The following is a 19,291-nucleotide window of genomic DNA, read 5'->3' as shown; positions in this document are numbered from 1 at the left end:
TTCCTAGCTATATCCCTAGGTAACCCAACAACTGTCAAATTGCTTGTATTGTTAACAGCTTTTATGTGCTACACACAATAGCTTTTCATTATTATGAGATCTCAGGGCTTTGAAGCTTAGCCTAGCACTTTCTGATACTTCACACCACTCAAATTATTACTGTTTCTGTATTGTCTAGAGTCTATTGACATATTAATGGTTCCCTGCTCATTACAAAATTTATCTGTACCAGTATCTTGGTTTTTAGAGACATAATTGCAATGTGGTTGCTATTACTAAAGGAATCTCTCTGAATTCAGATTTCTGACAGTCAGCCCTCTCTTTTCTGTATGTTTTTCCTCAATAAAACAACAGAAAGTGGTTTTATTCCGAGCAGCACTGAGCACTAGAACAGACTCAAAAGCGTTTTTACGGATGTAGTTTTTATGCCCACGTACCGATGGAAACTGTCCACCATTTTGAGGTGCACGCGCAGATCTTTCTTTGTCAGGTGGTCCAACATCCTCGCATCTACCAGGCATTCCATGAAATAACTCCGGTACTGAGGTAAGCCCAGGCTGGGCAGCCATTCGTTACCTATCCACTCGTGGTTCATGTCACCGTAAGCCAGGGTCTACGGAGAGAGGAAAACGGAGAGGGGGAAAAATTCCTGAGTTTGTTCAAGACTGCACCACAGACTGAAAACAAAATATGTCTCAAAGAAAAAAATTATGTTGGAAAAAAATTAGCAATTCTGGTTTTGCTTTGCTTTAACACTGGAAGAGGGAAAAACCACTGTGAGATATTTGTTACAGACAGCAGTTTTGCCTGTTGTATCTTGTTTTCTTATGTAAGTTTTAAGGAATTTTTTCAATTTTGAGTTTTAAATGCAAGCAGATTTGTTACACAATCAAAATATGTGTGTTTCATAATCCTACTTGCTTTCAATCGACCTTCTAGAATATTTATGCCAGGCAAACCCTGAACTGTTAACTGGTAATACAAACATGGCTCCAGGTCATCCACTAAGGCTTGTTTCTGTTTGTGGGGAGAAGAATTTCATAAATAGCCAATGACACTTCATAGATACACACCTGAAATCCTTTAGAGAGTAAAAGTTAATTTAAGCTGTTTGGCACTCAGGCTTACATTCAGATGAGATATTTTCAGCTGTGAACAGTTTAAACCTAAATCCATCAAATGTAGAGCTCAAGAAATTAATCGAGATAGAAGCAAACTAGGCTCCTCCTAGAAACTTGTACCCAGGCTTCATTGTTCAGCTAAAATTTCACTAGGGTGAGGAAGGGACTACATGAAAAAGCCATGCATATGGAGCTATTTTTATATGAGCTTCCCTATTAAGATGCAAAATAGATTGTAACATCTCACTTTTGTTAATTATTTTGTATGACAAAATAGAAAACTAACAAATTGCAAAATTTATACTAACTAAACAGGATCATGCTCAGAATCATTTTCAAGCCTAACTATGTCTTTGGTTTATTTTTTAATGTCATAAATAAATGAATAACACAATTAATGGTGGATGCATATATTATCTATGAGGGAAAATACACTCCCCTTACATCTCATTCTTGTAAGATTTTGAAGAGAAAAGGAATGTCATCAGTAAAGACAGCAAGATCGTATAAGTGTGCATATATTAGAGAGAAAAAGTTTAAAAATGTAGCTAATTGGCAGTTTTAAATGAAATATATGACAGTATTTGTAGGCTGGTAACTTGGGTGTGATTTATACAATTGTTCTAAAAAAAATTTGGTGTGATTTTTAGAAAAGTTAGCTCTCAAATTCATGGCATATCTTACTGTCCTATTCTGAAAAATGAGGAAAATGCTTACTCTCTAAAACTCTTAACACAGCTTTAGATGGGAGATAGGATATGTCCCTGGAATGTAGTAATTTCTTTTGTGAAAAATATTCACGACATATGTACCTATTTTTGCTTTACCTAAAAAAACTGTCCAGAGAATATATTCTCTAAAATATGAACTCTAAAATATGTAAATCATAGTTCAGTCATTGAAATACTGTCACAATATTATATTCCACTATGCATATTGATGTGCCCAATTACATTATTATCAACATTCAATTTTAAAAAGTCACATGAAAAATCATACCTGAGCCCAACTGCCTTCTTCAGACTCCTTCTGTATTATCAGCAGGAAGTAATTAGTAAAGCAGGTAAAAAGACAATAAAAATTAGTTATAAAAAGATGTGATTTTCATATGCACGTTAATGAAAATGAAAATATTCACATAAAGTGCACAAATAAAATAACTGCCCAATGGCAATGTCCTAGGCTAAACTACCTGGAAAATTGTAAGACCAAGACCATAAAATGCAGCTAAGTTTTCAAGATAGAAAATAATTATATCTTGGTGAAATTTTACAGCATTATTTAAACACTCTTCACAGTTTCACAATTAAAACACAAACACTTGCCTAAAAATTTGGGCATTAGGGATGTAGTTTTGTGTTTCTAGTTTGACTTTAAAACGTTAACAATAAAAAGATGTCTTCTTGAGAAGGTATTGTAAAGGAGCTTTTTACATAACATTTTTTATGGAAAAACTGTATTTTTCTGGCTGGCCAGTTAAACAGGATCAACTCTACTTCTTGTTAGTTCAGTGCTGTTACATTTGCATTTATCTTTACTAACAATAATAAAAGTAGAAATGAGCTCAGTCTAAAAAAAAACAATTATGAGAATTGGCTTCCTTACTGCTTATTAAAAAACTTAAAATACTTTAACAAGCATAAACTTTGAAGAAATAATTCCTTATTGCATCAAAATTTAGCTCCAGAACCTCTCCCACCATTTATGGATTGGGATGACTATAAAGTTTGCTAAACTGAAGATAATTTTTTAGAGATCTCACTGGAACATTGCATCATCTTTCATAAGCACATTTATAGAGTTATGATATAATGTTAACAATCAAAATCAAAAATTACATATATTCCAAATTGAAAAAAAAAGTCTTACTTTGGTGTTAAGGGAGAGGTTTGACAAAAATCAATAAATAAATGACACTCTCCATGTGTGTCTGAAATCAAAGATCATTAATACCCAAGTATGGACAAGAAAGACTCAGCATTAATGAAAACATGAAGTTGTTTAATGCACCACTCTCAAGCCTTTTCTTATTTCTATGTCAGCAAATACAAAACACCATTTAGAAGAAGAGGGAGTAGATTACAGGAGAAATGTTGCACCTGTAACCATGACAATTTCATTTCATTAAATGAGGTTTGACAGTGGCTCTGAAACTATTATATACTCTTAGAAGTCCAATACTGGTTTTAGGGTCATGCAATTTTTGTGATGGCAATACCATTTGCTGAAAAATTATGTAACTGTTCCTTAAATTCAATTTCATTACTCCCTGCAACCTTCGAATGGCATGCTTTGGGACGCATCCTACAGAAGATATGGCACCTGTGTTGAAGCAGGAACAGGCCTATTCTCTTTGGAGCACTGAAACCATTGGAAGTGGAAGTGGAATGACTAACCGTTTTAGCTGGAGCAGCAAGGTTTTCCATTTCTTCGTGGGTCACCCAGACATTGCCTGAGGGCTACAGACAAGGCCCGCAGGAGGGCAGGTGGGATCCACATTAGGTAAGCAGTGGTAAAGAAGAAAGGCAGCACCACTGTAAGTTAACAGCGCATCACCATCAGCACAAGCACGTTCTTGCCTCTACCGAGCTGCAACTAGAGACAACTTTAGACAACTTGGTTTGTATCTTTCATTAGCGGCTTCTGAACAGATGTGGTGGAGTATTACAACTAGAACTGATGGATGGAATCTGGCAGAGCACTGCCACAAAGGAAAGAATAATAGTTAAAGCTGCATTTCATAAACAACTGGCAAATGCAACCTTTAGCTCACAGCTCTGTGCACAGGTAAGCTTCAGCTCCCAAAGATTTTCCAGCCTAAATATTCTGCACAAGTCACAAGCTCATATTGTAATCTAAATAATGAATACTTCTCCCATGTTTCTGTAAATCAAAATGTCAAGAAAATTCACTTCTAAAACTATTCATCCTCATCCTATTGTTTTTCATCAAATGATTAGCAGGACACTGAGGAGAGTCAGGGAGGGAGCATGGATGTGGTGCTGTGTTTTCTGGAGACCTGAGATAAATTAACTCCTTTCCTGCGAAAAAGGGGAAGCAGAAAGACTGGAGACTCAGAAATGAACATTCCAGAGCAGGGAAGGCAGCTTTGTGTGCACACAGTTACGCAGGAAGAATTAAAAAAACAAGGCAAAACTATTCCCAATGTTTTTATCTTGAACATAATATTCCCTCACTTCATAAGTGTAAATGCTTTTATGCTTTAAAATATCCTCTTATGCTCTTAAAATCAAAATTAATTTTTTGTAGTAATTCAAACATCATATTAAGTCTTTACTGTTTTACTTTGGTGAAATCCACTACAATTCATAATATTACCATGACAACACACAAAACTGTTTTCAGGGAAGAAAGTATCAGACAGCAAACTACAATATTTAAAGAACATGAGCAACATGGAGATAAAAGGGCAATCAATGGCAACATTAGTGCTGCTTCCCAGTTATTTATGTAGGTCACAAACGTATCTGAATTCTAATTTCCACAAAAAATTCTCCATAAATCCAATGAAGACCAGATATTACAAAATAGAAATATTATTAACATAGTCATTATTATTGCCTTTCTAGTAGAAATCTGACTTACACCAGTTGAGTAGTAGTCTTTGTCCTTCACTTCTGTGCCATGTTTACCAACTGATCCCGTTTTTGTTAGTCTCCATTGCTTCTTGCATCTCCATTACCATCAGCATATCTCAGCATTAAAAACTTCCCTTTTGTTATCTTGTTTCTTTTTGTCCTCATCAGTTTAGCCTATTTTTTCCTGCTTTTTATATATAGCACATTCATTCTTTCTCTCCCCTGATCTATTTCCTTACTCTTTTTGATATATTCCCCTTTCCTTTCAGACTTGTATCTCTGTGTATCTTTACTTGCTTCCCTCCTTTCTGCCACCACTTTCTCTTCCTCACTGAATGCACAGGCTCCCCTTCCACTTTCCAGATGCTCCCCTCACACTTCCAATCCCTGCTTCTCTTAAAAGCATGAAGAACCTAAAGCCAGCTCATTTGTATTAGATAACATTTGAAAGGGTGCAAAAAGAGGGAATGGGAAAAAGACTCAAAAGAGCTGTGTTCCTGCATGACCTCTCCCAACACCTACCTCCCCTCCATCCTAAAAAAAGAAATAAAGAAAGAGAACAAACAAACAAAAAAGGGAAACACAATCTGATTGGGCTGGTAAAGATGATTTGAAGAAAGAGGAAGGCAAAAATAAGGGCAAAATTACAAATAAGATGCTTGATACCAATTTGGATAACATCAAGGATAATCAAAACAATGACTTAAAAAAAAGAATATTTGATAAAAGAAAAACATCAGCAATCAACAATCAAAGAAATGATGAACAGGTAGTTCTGAGTCTCTATTAGAAAGTTTTCACTGATTGTGAAGTGTGTGTTATCATAGAGCCACTCTGTTTCTATAAAAGTTTTTCTGCAGACACCTGTAGGGTGAAGTGGGAAGAAAAAGTTAGCTGAACACGACTCACTGTTCTGGATGTTGGAGGTGCTGATGGACTTGTCAATGACACCATCTCCTGGATTGCTAATCGGAGTTTTAGGCGATGGAGAGGATTGCTGATTCCAATTTCTCTCTGAATCTCAGTGTCAGACAAAGCAGACATGATAGCTCCGCTCTTCACGTTGGCACGGCAGGCAGCGACGTACCAGGCTGGCATCCCCAGCCAGAGCTGCCAAGAGAAAGGACATTTCATCCAAAGCACTGCTTCATCTCTCAAATGAAACTACAATCATAGAATATCCTCAGCTGGAAGGGACCCACTGGCACAATCAAGTCCAACAGAACAGCCTCAAGGACCACATCATGTGCCAAGAGCGTTGTCCAAAAGCTTCTTAAAATGTAAGACTTGGTGTCATGACCACTAATAACCAATTAATTAATGACCAATAACAAACAATTAATTTGTCAGGACACCTAGCAGTCTGAATAAGCATGGTAACACATACAAATAAGTATGAATATCATAGTCTCTAACAGAACAAAATTGTTTCAGAACCTTTGAAACTGCCATGATTTCATGTGAATTCTTTTTGCTTTTACTGTAATCAGAACTTTAAAGCAAGGCATGCTTTGAATTATTTTTAGAGCTGCCTCCATCCCCTGGGCTACTCCTTTCCCAGGTTTTAATGACCAAGTACTGGCACAAGTCAATGTTACTGCCTATCTGATAAGATTCTGTACAGAAAATCATCTAAGAGGAATTAAGTAATTTTTTCACTTTTGTACTAAAATTTGGCTTTTTCTTTTTTAACATGGTGTACCCAAGACACACAATCTTACATTTCTTAGCTTTTATCTTCTGAGTAGAAATTAACCAAGCCCAGTTCAAATAATCAGGTACAGACTTTACAGTAAATTTGGACCTACTGAGTGTGAATTACTCTTGTTTTTCTCAGCTTTCTCATTTTATGCTGCCTCATTAATATGAATGTCAGTGTCTACAGCTCTTTTTTCCCAAAGGAGGAAATTTCATATCATACATGTGAGGTTTTTAATCATGGTGTGAAGTACATTATGCTTAGCAAAGCCTGTGAGAAGAACATAAGCAGGGAATGCCATAATCACTGAGATTTTAGGGATAACATAATGGAAAACAAATTCACTTAGCTATGTGCATATCAAATAGGCCGTCAGAATTTAGCTGATTCCATTGGCTGTCTTTTGTTTTTTCTCTTAATAAAGGCTTACTTAAACGGCCATGAAAAAACCATGCGTAGCTTCAAAATGTATTTCACCACCTCATTTTTTTAACATTAATTTTTTTTCACACATACACTTGGAAAGTAGAAAAGCATAAACACTGGGAATTATTCACCCTGCAGAAATAAACTGTTTGCTGCTCATTAGGTAAATTATTTCTTTAACAAAATAGCTCTCTAGCAGAAAACAACATTACATGAACAGTCTCTAAAAAGAGAAGACAGAAATAATTCTAGACAGAAAACTCAGATATTGAGAGCAATATACTTTTCCAGAATTAAGAAAACACAAAATTCTTAAATTATTTCTCAACTATGTCTGTGCTACTTACAAACGACAAGAATAAATGCTAAGGGTGGAAAGCCCTGTGAAGTTTGAAAATTTCATAATATACTTCTAAATTGTGAGTATTTTCTCCTTTAATATTAGCTTTATTCTGTATTTGAAGTGACACATATTTTTCTTTAGGAGAGTATGAAATGTACTGATGCTCACAGAATAAACACACTAGTCCTATCCTTATATATTTCTGTCATCGGTTTTCAATCTGCACTTACTACTGTGACCTGAACTTCCTGTTGAGCTCTCCTGTGCTACTGTCATCATATTCCCCAAGAACTGCACAGATCCTGATTTCTCTTTACAGCCCCTCTCTTAGACAGTGGGAAGCATATCCTATTTTTCAGGGAAGAATCAAGGGGAAAAAAAAGTAAGGCTTAACTTGTCAAAAACTGCTTGAAACTGCAGATCTCCTTGAAATATGAGGGTATTGGTATGCAGAAATTGCAGACTTTTGTATGTTCATGTCTCCAGCAAATCAGCCTTTACTGTAATACTAAGTATTTCTGACTGATATAAATCTGGTTACAGAACTCCTAAAGTTGTATGACAAAGCAAAGTAGTGGCCAAATAAAAGACTGTTCCATATTAACAGAGATTTTCTGGAAATGAGGATATAATCCTATTTTCAAAGATCATATACAAATACTTGCATTGACTTTCGGCAGTTTTCATTTTGTATTTTTCATTAGGTACCCTTAGCAATTCCAATGTGAAGCTGAAATTTTGTGCACACTAGCTGCTTTCTTTTTTCATCTTTCATTTATTCACTAGCATATTTCTGTCAAAGGTTTGGAGAGGGATCTCTTTTTTCTATTGCAGGGAAAACTTGACAAAGTCTAACTGATGATCAATGGATGATAGCTAGAGCAGGCAGGAAAAAAAGTTGTGAATAGGTAGAGATGCTTGGTATAGTAAGGAATAGACTTGTTCTTTGAGCCAACAAAGAGTTTGTATCTGCACTGAAGTGTTTCAGCCTTGCTAAATAAAAGTGACTGTGGATTTGTATAAGATCATTCTTTCTGCAGCCTTCTCCCCTCAACATCTGTGTACGGTTTTTTTTTAGTAGTTCCTTCACCTAAAACATTCATTGATTACTTTGTCAAAATTGATGACAGCTCTGCTGAATGTTTTTTTCTTCCTGACTTCCAAAACTCATTCGTTTACATCCTCCAAAGTGCCTAAAGGACAGCTCTCTGCACATTGGAGTTCATATATGAAGGCACTGCCTGTCAAATCAGGGAGATTTCAACCTGGGTCTCCCACACTGCAGGTGAAAATGATGAGGAGATTTTCCATTATGTTTTTAAAATGTAGAAAGCTACAAATTCTTCACATTTATTTAAAATTAGCACATCATTCTACAAAAAATATCTGTGGAGTTCCTAGACATTTAGAGGCCGAGTAATTCAAAGATTTAAAAATGTTGGGATTCAAGCGCATTTCTGGTCCTCATCCCACTGTGCAATTCTGACTTACTTTTTTCAGCTCTAGTCTCTAATTTACACCATCCAGTGTCAAAGCCCACGTAGTGCTGATGGCACAGCGCACAGCAGGAGAGGAAGAGGCTGTAACAGTCTCTTTTCAAGATTTGTAAGGACACAGAAGCAATTCACAAATGTGACTCACATTTTCAAGTTATGGCCAGCACCTACCTCCAGCCAGGCAACCACCGTCGGTCCATCCCACTGTGCGAAGGGCAAACCTTTCCTCCGAGCCTCTTCCAGAAGTTCATGTCTAAAAATGGATCAAGAAATGGTAAATATGTGCAGTTATGTGCTGGGACAAAAAGATGCAACTCTGCCTTTTTGTGAAGGGCAATAACAGTGAAGCACAATGACAGGCATAGAAAAAGCACAGAACACACCAGTTAACAATACAGCTCTTTCTCCTGTTGAATGTATTCTCAATCTATTCCCAATTCTTCGTTTTTTCTGACATCCTTTTAAACATCTAACATACAAAAGGCAAGGTTTCTGTCTCTTCTTTAGCCAAAGCAATAAAAAATCGGTATACCCTATAATAAAGGCGTATCAAAACAGACATTGCTGAAGAGAAAACTGAGGGACTCCTGAGACTAACTTATCTCTGATCTGGTAGTGACTCAGTAAGGCCCAGAAGTGGCAACTTCTAGACATGAACTAAGCATGGATGTAATGCAGCTGGATGTGAGAGGTGTTTGTGTTTGAAACACTAAGCCAGCTGTACCAGCTATGCTCAGTGCTATGGCCTGTGCAGTACAGCTATTTTGTACCTTAAATGTGCCATCTCTGGCTATTTAAGAGTTGATTATATCTTTGGTAGTTCCATGTTTGGATCTTTTTAATTATTTATTATAGATAAAAGAATTCTGTATGGTTTACTGATGTATTTTTATAATTACAGAATTGATGTGATTTCTCAATTTTATATATATATATATATATATATATATATATATATATATATATGTCTGTCTATTGAGTTGATCAAATACCAATCCAGCTCCTGTATCTGCAGTTTTTCTGGACTAAAACTGGTGTATATGTAAAACATCATTCTCAAAGCTTAATTGATACTTTTAATATGGCTGTGCTAAACATTTGGTATAGTTACATATAAACTAGTCAGCTAGACTACCAGGAAAATGCTCTTCTATATTAAAAACATTCTGCTATTTCACCAGATATTTCCACTGTGGTGATGGTGTAGAAAAAGCAGTCCTTCAAATGTCTTTTTTTTCTGGTATTTAACAACATGCTTTCAGCTGCCTCCCACTGAGCAAACCACAAAAGAATGCTCTCTGCAACAAGCTGTAGTGAAAAACAAATTAGACAGGGACTATGCTAATGTAGTATTCAAATTTGCTTACATTCCCAAATAACAAGAAAATCTTGGAATTATGGCTTCAATTTTTTTCTGTCCCCCTTTATTATTACAACCTTTGTGGTTCAGTTATCCCTTGACAATATGTCACTGCCTCAGCAACCTTTCAAATATATGTACTGTAAAATCAGAGCAGATAAAAGCAACGGAGTGGTCTTATTTGTAAGGAGTAGTCCTTTGGGGATTTTTGCATTGCCAAGGGGCCACACTGAGTGAATTCGGCTTTAGCAGAAAACAGAACTCAAATAATAGATTTTGCATACAGGTTTAAATCCCCGGCTCTGAATATTTATGGAAAGCAGGCTGCTTTATTTTCTGAGCTTATGCTGTAGTAATATTTAACATTACAAATACTTGACAGCATTACTGAAATTGATACAGCTTCTCCTCCTGCACAGCCTTTGCAGCAGACCTTCCTTTGTCACTGGGATATCCCAAGCCACTGTGGAGCTATCCTTGGTTTCTGTGAAAGCAAAACCCTCAGTAAAACAAGAAGTTGCTCTCTGAGTACATGTTACCTTCAGCAGGCAATGGGGATGCAGGAAAGGCATATTCCCAGGGAGATAAGTAGTGAATGTCTATGAAAGGTATTCACCTGCCTGCTTAGGAGAGCAGAATTAAGGCATGGCCAGACTTGGCCACATCTCAGCTCCCTGTGGATGAGGTATTTGGGTTGCAGCCTTCCCTCAGGGCTGATTCTGCAGGTGGTACAGTGGTGCTGTCCCTCCCACAGATGCTACAACAGGACTGCAGGTCTCCAGCTGCTACCAGGTCCGAGAGCTGGCATGGCCATTCTTAGAGAGACACAAGCTTTCAGGAATGCCCTTGCCTCACCTGGCCACTTTTGGTGTCCCATGGCAGAGCATGGGCTGAACAAAACCCTGTGCAATGTGCTCCTTCCCTACAACCAGCCCAGTCCTGGGGAGCAGCCCCTTCTGCAGCTGGGAGTCCATCCCTGGAGGAACCTGATCCCAGAGTTCTTTTATCTGAGCTATTCTCTTCAATCATCCCAGCTGAAAGAGCTGGGCTGGTTAACATGTTAAGTAGAAAATGAGATCATGCCTTTGAGGGTCACTGGCCTTCCTTGCTTGTGTTGGTTTCCTGCTCCAAGCAAGAAAGCAGCAGCACCTGGACTACAAGGAGGTGGGAAGGAAGTCTGGGCCTCTTGGATTTGGTGCTAAACCTCTGCATGGCTTCAGGAACTGAGATGCCTGAAGAAGAGGCATTGGCACTTCAAGGTCTCACTTCCATGAAAAACCCAGTTCCTTTATACTGGAATTACAGAGCACATATTTCTAGGGAGTCTTCTGTGACTTTGCAACATCTGTACCAGCCCGAGGCTTGGTGTGGAGGCTTACAGTCATTCCAGTGATCCTCAAACCAATACATTCTCCCAGAGTGGGAAAGCACTTCTGTTACTTCAGAGGCAGTCTGGCTCACAGAGCTAAAGGAAAATAGAGCTGTGGTTACTGATTTCAGCTCAAGAAAATGGGGACAGGCCAGAAATGAGATGCCATATATATATGTGTGTGTGTATATAAACATATATATATATATATATATATGTGCTATAGCCAAAGCCTTTAGTTAGATAAACAACCCAAATGGCCTTTGCATGTAGAAGGAAATTGCTCTGAATTGAAAATACTTTTAGCATAAAGATAAAAATCCTGTACTCAGACATGCACATGAATTATAGGCATCATAAGGGTTGTGCCTCCCTCACCGATGCAGAAGGATAGTAAAAGGACTTTTATAATATTTTCTTGCCTTAAAAAGAATTTAATGCTTAAAAACTTATGATTTCTTCCTCAGATGATTCTTATAAACAGCACTGCAATAGTAAAGTTAATGGAAATTATCATTTACTTTTGGGATATTAGTTTTTGACTACTTCTTAATACAAACTAGGAGATCTGTGAAACCTGAACCTTCAAGCCTTCAAACCTGAACCTTTATGAGCCAAACCTAAACTCAGAATTTCTATTTTTTGACTAAGAGATACATTCTTAAGTTTACAGTCAGTGAAAACCCTAAGGAATGGTGTGGGGTTTTTTTGGTCATATGAACTAGCACTATAGAAAAAAAAATCCACTCTTTCATTAAATTAAAAGTATCATGTAGGAAAAAATATGCACTGTTTTTACCAATTGTGCAAATCAGATGAAAAATTAATCCAGTGACCTGCCTGTTTTGGAATAGAAAACAGTATTTTAGAAGGGACAGGATGTTGTCTACAATTGTCATTACGGGATAGTCACTGGTTTCCTGAAAACAGAAGAACCCCAAAGCAAAATATTGGTAACTGCAGTTCAATTTTCCTTGCAAACACATACAGCTGATGACAGGAGGAAGAAGGGACAAATGCCCTAGAGCTTACCACTCCCTCTTCCCTTCATTACAAATACAGGGTTTGGGGGATCATGAAAAGCATTATACAGACAATCTAACTTAGAAGGTTCCTCGCAGGGGAACTGGGGATTTTCCCCTCCTCAGACTTTGTCAGGGGAGTACTCCATGTTACAATGTGTCCATGTTGCATTGGCAAGGAGGAAGGGGATTGAAATGCAATTATTTCCATGCTTGCTTAGGTTTTTGGCAGCATATGAAAACAAGCTGATAAGGAAAAACTGACATTAATCAGGCATTACTAGAAATGACATTATTTTGCAGATAGGGGTTTAAACCACTTACTACCACTGGAATGAATTTCAAATTAAAGTCATATTTTTAAAGATAATATTATTACTGCTGAAGAACAAAGTCTTCTTCCTGGAGATATTATGGGAGTATCTGGAATATGCTATTTAAAATATATCATTACTCTGAGCCTGGTTTTGTAAAGTCTGGAAATTCCATGAACATCAACTGTTTAACATCAATCCAACATTGGGAAATACTTTGTGTGTTTTAGGGAGAGTCACGTGAAGTGGGCTGTTTTCACATTTTTATTAAAGACAGTAAAGAAAAGTCACATAATGTCAAGTTGTTTTGTGAAGCTGTGTGTTGGAGAAGCAGAGCTGCTGTCCTAGCACTGACTTCTGATATTTAATCCTCCCCAAAATAACTTGCTAAGGACATTGTTAACACTGGGCCATTTGCCTCAGCACCACTCATTCACGAGCCAGGTACAACACATTGCCCAGATCAACCTAAAACCCTGAGAGCACAACTGTCCCATAGCACGGGGACTTCTGAATGCTTCAATAACCCCTTGGACAGGAGAAGTACATGGAAGCAATAGGAAGGCAGAAAAAGTGAGTGAAATTATCCTGCAAATCTACTTCATATGTGTTCTCTCATACCAAGGAAATTCTAACTCTATATCAGCAGCTGTCATCAATTCATTGCATAAAGCCCAATGAACTTTATTAAAAACATTAATAATCTTTAAATAGAACTTGTGTAGGATGCTAATGCTGTCTTGACTTAAAGTGTGTCATTCGGTGGCATTCAATTTTCTTCACAAAGACAAGGCTGCCCCCCATGAAGCAAACAAGCAAAGACAGCTCAGGATTTCTAACACACATACTGCAAATACTCTGTGCAATGCACGACACCCAGACATTGTCTTGATGAAATGCAAACAATACCTCAACACAGATCTCAATATTTCTGCAAGTAATAGGATTTACTCTGATATCTAATAGGGTTCATGTGAAAAGACCTCAGGGATATTATACTGCATAAAACAAATAATGTCTCTTAATTAAAACATAATCATAAATGTGAGATAAATTGACGAGGAGTCACAGTGAAGTCAAGAGCCAGATCATGCTTCTAAAACACAAGAAGAATTGATTTAAAAATCTGGCTAATGGGTAGATTGTGAAATGGCCTTTAGACACAGACATTTTCTCAAACACAAAACAGATTGAGGTTTTTACCTAGCAGGTCCTCTGACTATGAACTGACATTATTATGGTTATTGTGATCACCAATATTAAAATGTTTAATTTATAACAAAGTACTGCATATTATAGGCTTCTAGAAGACAACCAGACAAAAAAGACAGACCAAATATCTTGCATTTATCTGAGTAATCCTATGATTTCAAGGTAAGATTAAACACATCTGCCGCTTGAAATGTAACATACATTCAAAGTCTGAAAAAAAGAGGAGACAGGATTTCTAATGAATTAAACTGGAATTAGATTTTATCCTTTCTATTGTCATTTGCCAACTATTTAAGACATGCCAGAATCTGTAACTCAGGACATTGCATGAAAAAACAAAAGCTGAATTTGTATAAGTTCATAATATCTAATAAAAATATCAACTTGCATTTTCTATATATAGAAACATTTTCTATAGAATAATTTTCAAGATACATTTTCTACATATGTACTTTCTGCAAGACTATAAATGGATTTAAAGTAGGAAGTGGAGTGGGAGGTTGGGGAGAGACTCAACAGTTCTTACTGCCACACAATGCAGATTTAATTTAATCTGGAAGGATCCAACTGATTTAAAGACTGCACTAATTAAAAACTATGCCAGATCCTGTTTGAACTTTGACACTTAAGTGATCTGGATTTTAAATTATTGGAATAATTTAATCCCTTGTTCTACTTTCTGATATCAAATATCAGGTCAGACTGGAAACAATGGACAAAATTCAATCTCCAATATTTTACAAGATGTTTTGTATTCAACTTTAGGGAGTTTTCAGAAAAAGAGGACTGAAATACAGAAATCAAGATGTAAGTAATAAACAGAATGTTTTAAAATTTATAAAATAAGGAAGTATAATTTCCACAGTAGCCCAGACTAAAAAATAACCGTGCTGTGGATATTCCATGTTAGGTGTACATTTAAGCTGTATGCAAACTGAAGGGCAGCGTTCTTTTTTTTCTGAAGCTGTTTATTTGGCTAAGTGAAGGACATTCAGGAATGGATAAGACAAACCCTGGCAAATAGATCTTCAGAGGGCTAGTATCAAAAACCAAATAAAACAGCTGTGAAATAAGCAGACTTGCATAATACACAGTCTTGCAATCTCGTGTGTATTGTACTACATCAGAGACCCTCAGTGGTCCCAGGCTGGTCAAATGTTATCAAATCTCTTTTTATAAAGCAATTTCATAATCAAATATTATAATATATTGCGGTAACCCTTGTTCAAAACTAAGTTTTGTATCCTTTCACCTACTGAAATTTCCTCCTTAAGTCTGCAAATTCTTATTCAAGAAGAAATAAAATTTCTACAATAGATCAAAGAAGAGATGAAAATTTTAAACTTGATATCAGGTTAATTACTAAAACCAAAACAAACAAGAAAATGAACTGGTGAAAGAGAAAACAGTAAAATTATATGCACAAATAAAATATTTTTGCATATATGTTTGCTTTGAAACAACATGAGTGTTCAAACAGAAAAAAAAAATTTGTATACTCTGTGAGTGTTTTGTGATTCAATTAAACAGAATTCATGCCTTAACAGCATTTGTTAAACTCATAATTTTTCCACTGTCTTTAACTCTCAAATGTCTTTGTGATTCTGGACTTTAGAACTCCCAAAATGTGTTTATTAGAAAAAAAAAAATTACAGAAGTTATCTAAGTTATCTCCAAGTAGTTAACTCATTCTGTCAAGCACTTCAGGAACTAGTCCTGACCTAAATTTGTGAATGATTTCAAGGTTTTCAGTTATTCTGAGTACTTTGAAAGCTTTCATTTTTTTGCATGGATTCAGTTTCAGTTTTCTGAATGGATTTGTTACATAAGATTCACAGAAAAACAAAAAAAAAAGTAGGAATAAAACATAGAAAATAAACATGGTGCTGAAGATTAATATGTTCAGCGACCATGGCATTTTAACTTACCCAGATATGCTTTTCATGAGATGAAGAGAGATGAATGGAAAAAAAAAAGCACATAAATGTTAATGAACATATAGTAGTCCATAAAAAAAATAAATAGTATGATAGATAAAATAATATAACCATTATAACTACAGAAATCTTTGTAATTGATATTTCAATGCTTTAGAAAACTTAAGTGCTCTTGTGAGGAGCAATGAAATTGTTAAAATGAGATTTTCATTAAACTCATGGTGGCTATTTATTAGGAACCACTCAGCACAGCACATCTTCCATCAACAATACACATTCATGCCAAAGATCTGTAAACACAGCAGATGTGGAGTAGGTTTTCAAATCAAAGCTTTTTGCTTAGCTTTGAATAATTTCACAAGGGTTTTTGTGCAACCCTAAAAATCTTGAAAATCCCAAACCAAATTATCACAGATACACAGTAAAATTGAGTGGATTACATACCAAGGTTTACTTTTCTATGTGCATTTTAATAATATCTTAGCAAAATATCTCATCGTAATCTAAAATGACCTAGAACTGGTTGTAAAATTTTATATTTGCAGTTTTAATGTGAATGAGGTATGTTTTAATTTCAGCAATCATTCTAACACTGTATCAGTAGCAACAGTGGTATGAATGATTTGCCCTCTAGGTAACCTATTATTGCCAATATAACAGGTACAGTATATGGAGGAGAAAGTAGGATTGCTGTAGTCATTGCTGATAATAAACTTTCCACATCATCCATTAGTTGCCATCATAAAAAAGAAAATTATAGACCTGAATGAAACCCAGACACCACAAAATATTACACTTCTATTGACAAATTATTTACAGAGATCTAGAAATGCTTGGTAGATATATTTGTAATAAATCTGAGGTGAAAAACCTTTCCTGTGTTTAACTAAGAAGAGGTTGCAGACATTTCAGTCAGTTCAGAAGGGCACTGGTTTTGAGGACTTCAATTTTGCTTTCATGTGTGCAAGATCAGCAAAACAGCTGGGAGAGAGTAGAGAAAGTGCAACACAGAAAAGTAGATGGAAACAAATGACAAATTTATACACAAGAAGTTTAAGACAGGAAGATTAAGGAAGGGAAGGACAACAAAGGCATGTAATATAAGTAAAGTACCAGGGAGCAAATAAAAAAAATTACCAAATCTGATGAAAGTAGCACTAGAATTGAATTGAATTGAATATGCATTTATGATTCATTCTCATTTTCTACTGAGCTAATTGCAAGGACTGATGTGATCACCTTTGCTGAAAAAGCTTTTAATTTGAGCCTTCTGCAGTATATTGAAGCAGAACTGCTGTTTGTTACATTTTCCACTGAGTACTCCTTTGGCTGTGTGTAGAGAGAAACAGGGGGATTGACTGGAATGCACGTAATTTTCTTGTAGTTTTAATGAGCTGGCAGTTTGCAGTCACTTGGGGACAATTTATGGGAAGGCCTGAAGGCCATGATGGGAGAAGATAGGGGTAGGTCATCAAGGGGCTTGTCACTTCCTGAGCATCTTGTTGGAGAATAATAAAATACAGCAGGGAAAAATGGACTTTTAATTCTAGGTTTTACCTTTTGGGTATTTTTATGGTTTGGGGTTTTATTTTGTCATAAGACAACAAATTTATCGCCATTTTATTACATTTTCCTTAGACATATATGAATGTAAAAGTTGTGTAGAATATTTTCACTCTGTCATGTTTTACCCATTTTTCCTTTAAATCCTAATTCTACAGTTAATCTGATGGGATACTTACATCTGCTGGAAAGACTTGTTTAGAAAGCCAGCTGTATGCACCAGGGTATAAGCTTATATTTATCCAGAAGTTCCAAATTGCAATGGATAGACTTATACATGTAGATAAGATAGGGACTAGAGCCTTGGGGGTTTATGTTTGATTAAAAAGTTGCAATTTTCTTATACAGATATTCTTATCTTGTATGAGGAAGATAATTTAAAAAACTTGGCAAAGGACAAAAAAATACTATTTAAAAATACTATTAAAAAAAGAAAATGTTTTTAAAATATGAGTTAGATATAGAAAAAAATATGCTGTATCATCTTTTCCATCGTCAGAATAATCTAAATAAGGTTTAATAATCCTCTGCAAAATAAATACCCGTTTATCTTTACATTTGTCATGCTAAAAAGCCTCCAAGTATCAATGTAAGAACAAGACACATTTTTAATACTGCAAAAGCCTTGACTGACTAATGATTTGAAACTGTTCCAGTTAAAATATTTACTAAAGGAATTAAGTTTAAAAATAAATTTAATCTTTATGTGTCTCCAAGACTAGACACTGATCCAGCCAAGAGAAAACCACACTGCACACAGCAGACAATCCTAAGCTGGATATCAGAACACTGAACACCTCCCCTTCTTTCATCAGAATGGGAAAACAAACACATTTTGCTAGACAGGGAGGAAAAACTAAAGATCAAGCTAAAAACTACTAACAACATATCTGAGTGTTTCATAGATAAGGTAGGAAGGAATGAAATTAAATGCAAAACTTGAATTTTCCTGAAGATTCAGAAAATTAAAAATTGGGGGTGGAAAAACATTGTATTCTTAAGAGCTACATCAAAAACTAAATTGCATATGTTTAGGATACAATGGTGCTTAATAAGGTGGACGGCACAGAAAAACACCCTAATTAATCCAATTGGATTCATTTTCTAAAATGTGTGCAATTAAAAAAATAATTAGAAACAGCTATCTGCATACTGCACAGGACAGAAATTATTTGTAGTCACAAATACACTACATCAAATTCTAATTGCACTTGCACACATGAAACCTAATTAATTAACCTAATTAAAGGGGCATCCTGTGGATTCAAAAGCAATTACACAATAACTGCAGTGTTTCCAACAAAAGTATTCCACAAAATAGTCTACCTAAATTTTTTTTCAAGTTGCTTGTTGACAGCGATCTAAAACTTGGATTTGCCCATTAAAAAATCGTTTATCAAGTTAACTTATCAAGATTTATCATTCTTTTTTTTCCCTTAAGTAGAAAGAGAGTCAACCCAACATGCTGTTCTGTTCACATGATGTTCCTGCTGCTTAACATGTACATCACAGTAATCAGCTGAGGCTTAACAGCATTGCAATTCTCTCTGCAAAGTTAATTATAAGGCTAGGGATACTAAGAATTTATTTTTTACATATGAGAATTGCTTAGGTCTTGATTTTAGAAGGATTTTTTCATGTATGTAAGCACATGTATGTGTCCTGGCACATCAATGCTCTTCTGCAGCGCACTTGGAGCCAGGAAGCTGAATCTGGCAAACAAAAACCTCTAGCTGGGGAGTAAATCCCCCCAAAAACAGGTTCTTGGGAAAGCATGGTTTACTTTGATTTTCCTTGGAAAACATAAACCTCACATCATAAGCTTGTTTT

At 35.9% G+C, this 19,291-nt stretch overlaps 1 protein-coding gene across 9 annotated transcripts in view; it reads right to left on the bottom strand.

The window, feature by feature from the left end:
- The window catches only part of PPFIA2 (PTPRF interacting protein alpha 2), a 287,306-nt gene that overhangs the window by 10,529 nt on the left and 257,486 nt on the right, over window positions 1-19,291 (bottom strand). For all 9 annotated transcript variants that reach the window (XM_058023315.1, XM_058023311.1, XM_058023314.1 and 6 more), the window contains 5 exons: window positions 8,856-8,937; window positions 5,630-5,830; window positions 3,518-3,580; window positions 2,121-2,150; window positions 438-613 (listed from right to left, as the gene is read on the bottom strand). In XM_058023315.1, coding sequence (XP_057879298.1) covers window positions 438-613; window positions 2,121-2,150; window positions 3,518-3,580; window positions 5,630-5,830; window positions 8,856-8,937 — 552 coding nt within the window. The remainder of the gene's footprint in view (window positions 1-437; window positions 614-2,120; window positions 2,151-3,517; window positions 3,581-5,629; window positions 5,831-8,855; window positions 8,938-19,291) is intronic.

The sequence above is a fragment of the Melospiza georgiana genome, chromosome 4 (genome assembly GCF_028018845.1).
Source record: "Melospiza georgiana isolate bMelGeo1 chromosome 4, bMelGeo1.pri, whole genome shotgun sequence".
NCBI lineage: Eukaryota > Metazoa > Chordata > Aves > Passeriformes > Passerellidae > Melospiza > Melospiza georgiana.
Note: the sequence above shows the minus strand (reverse complement) of the source record. Positions and strands in the feature narration are given on the sequence as shown.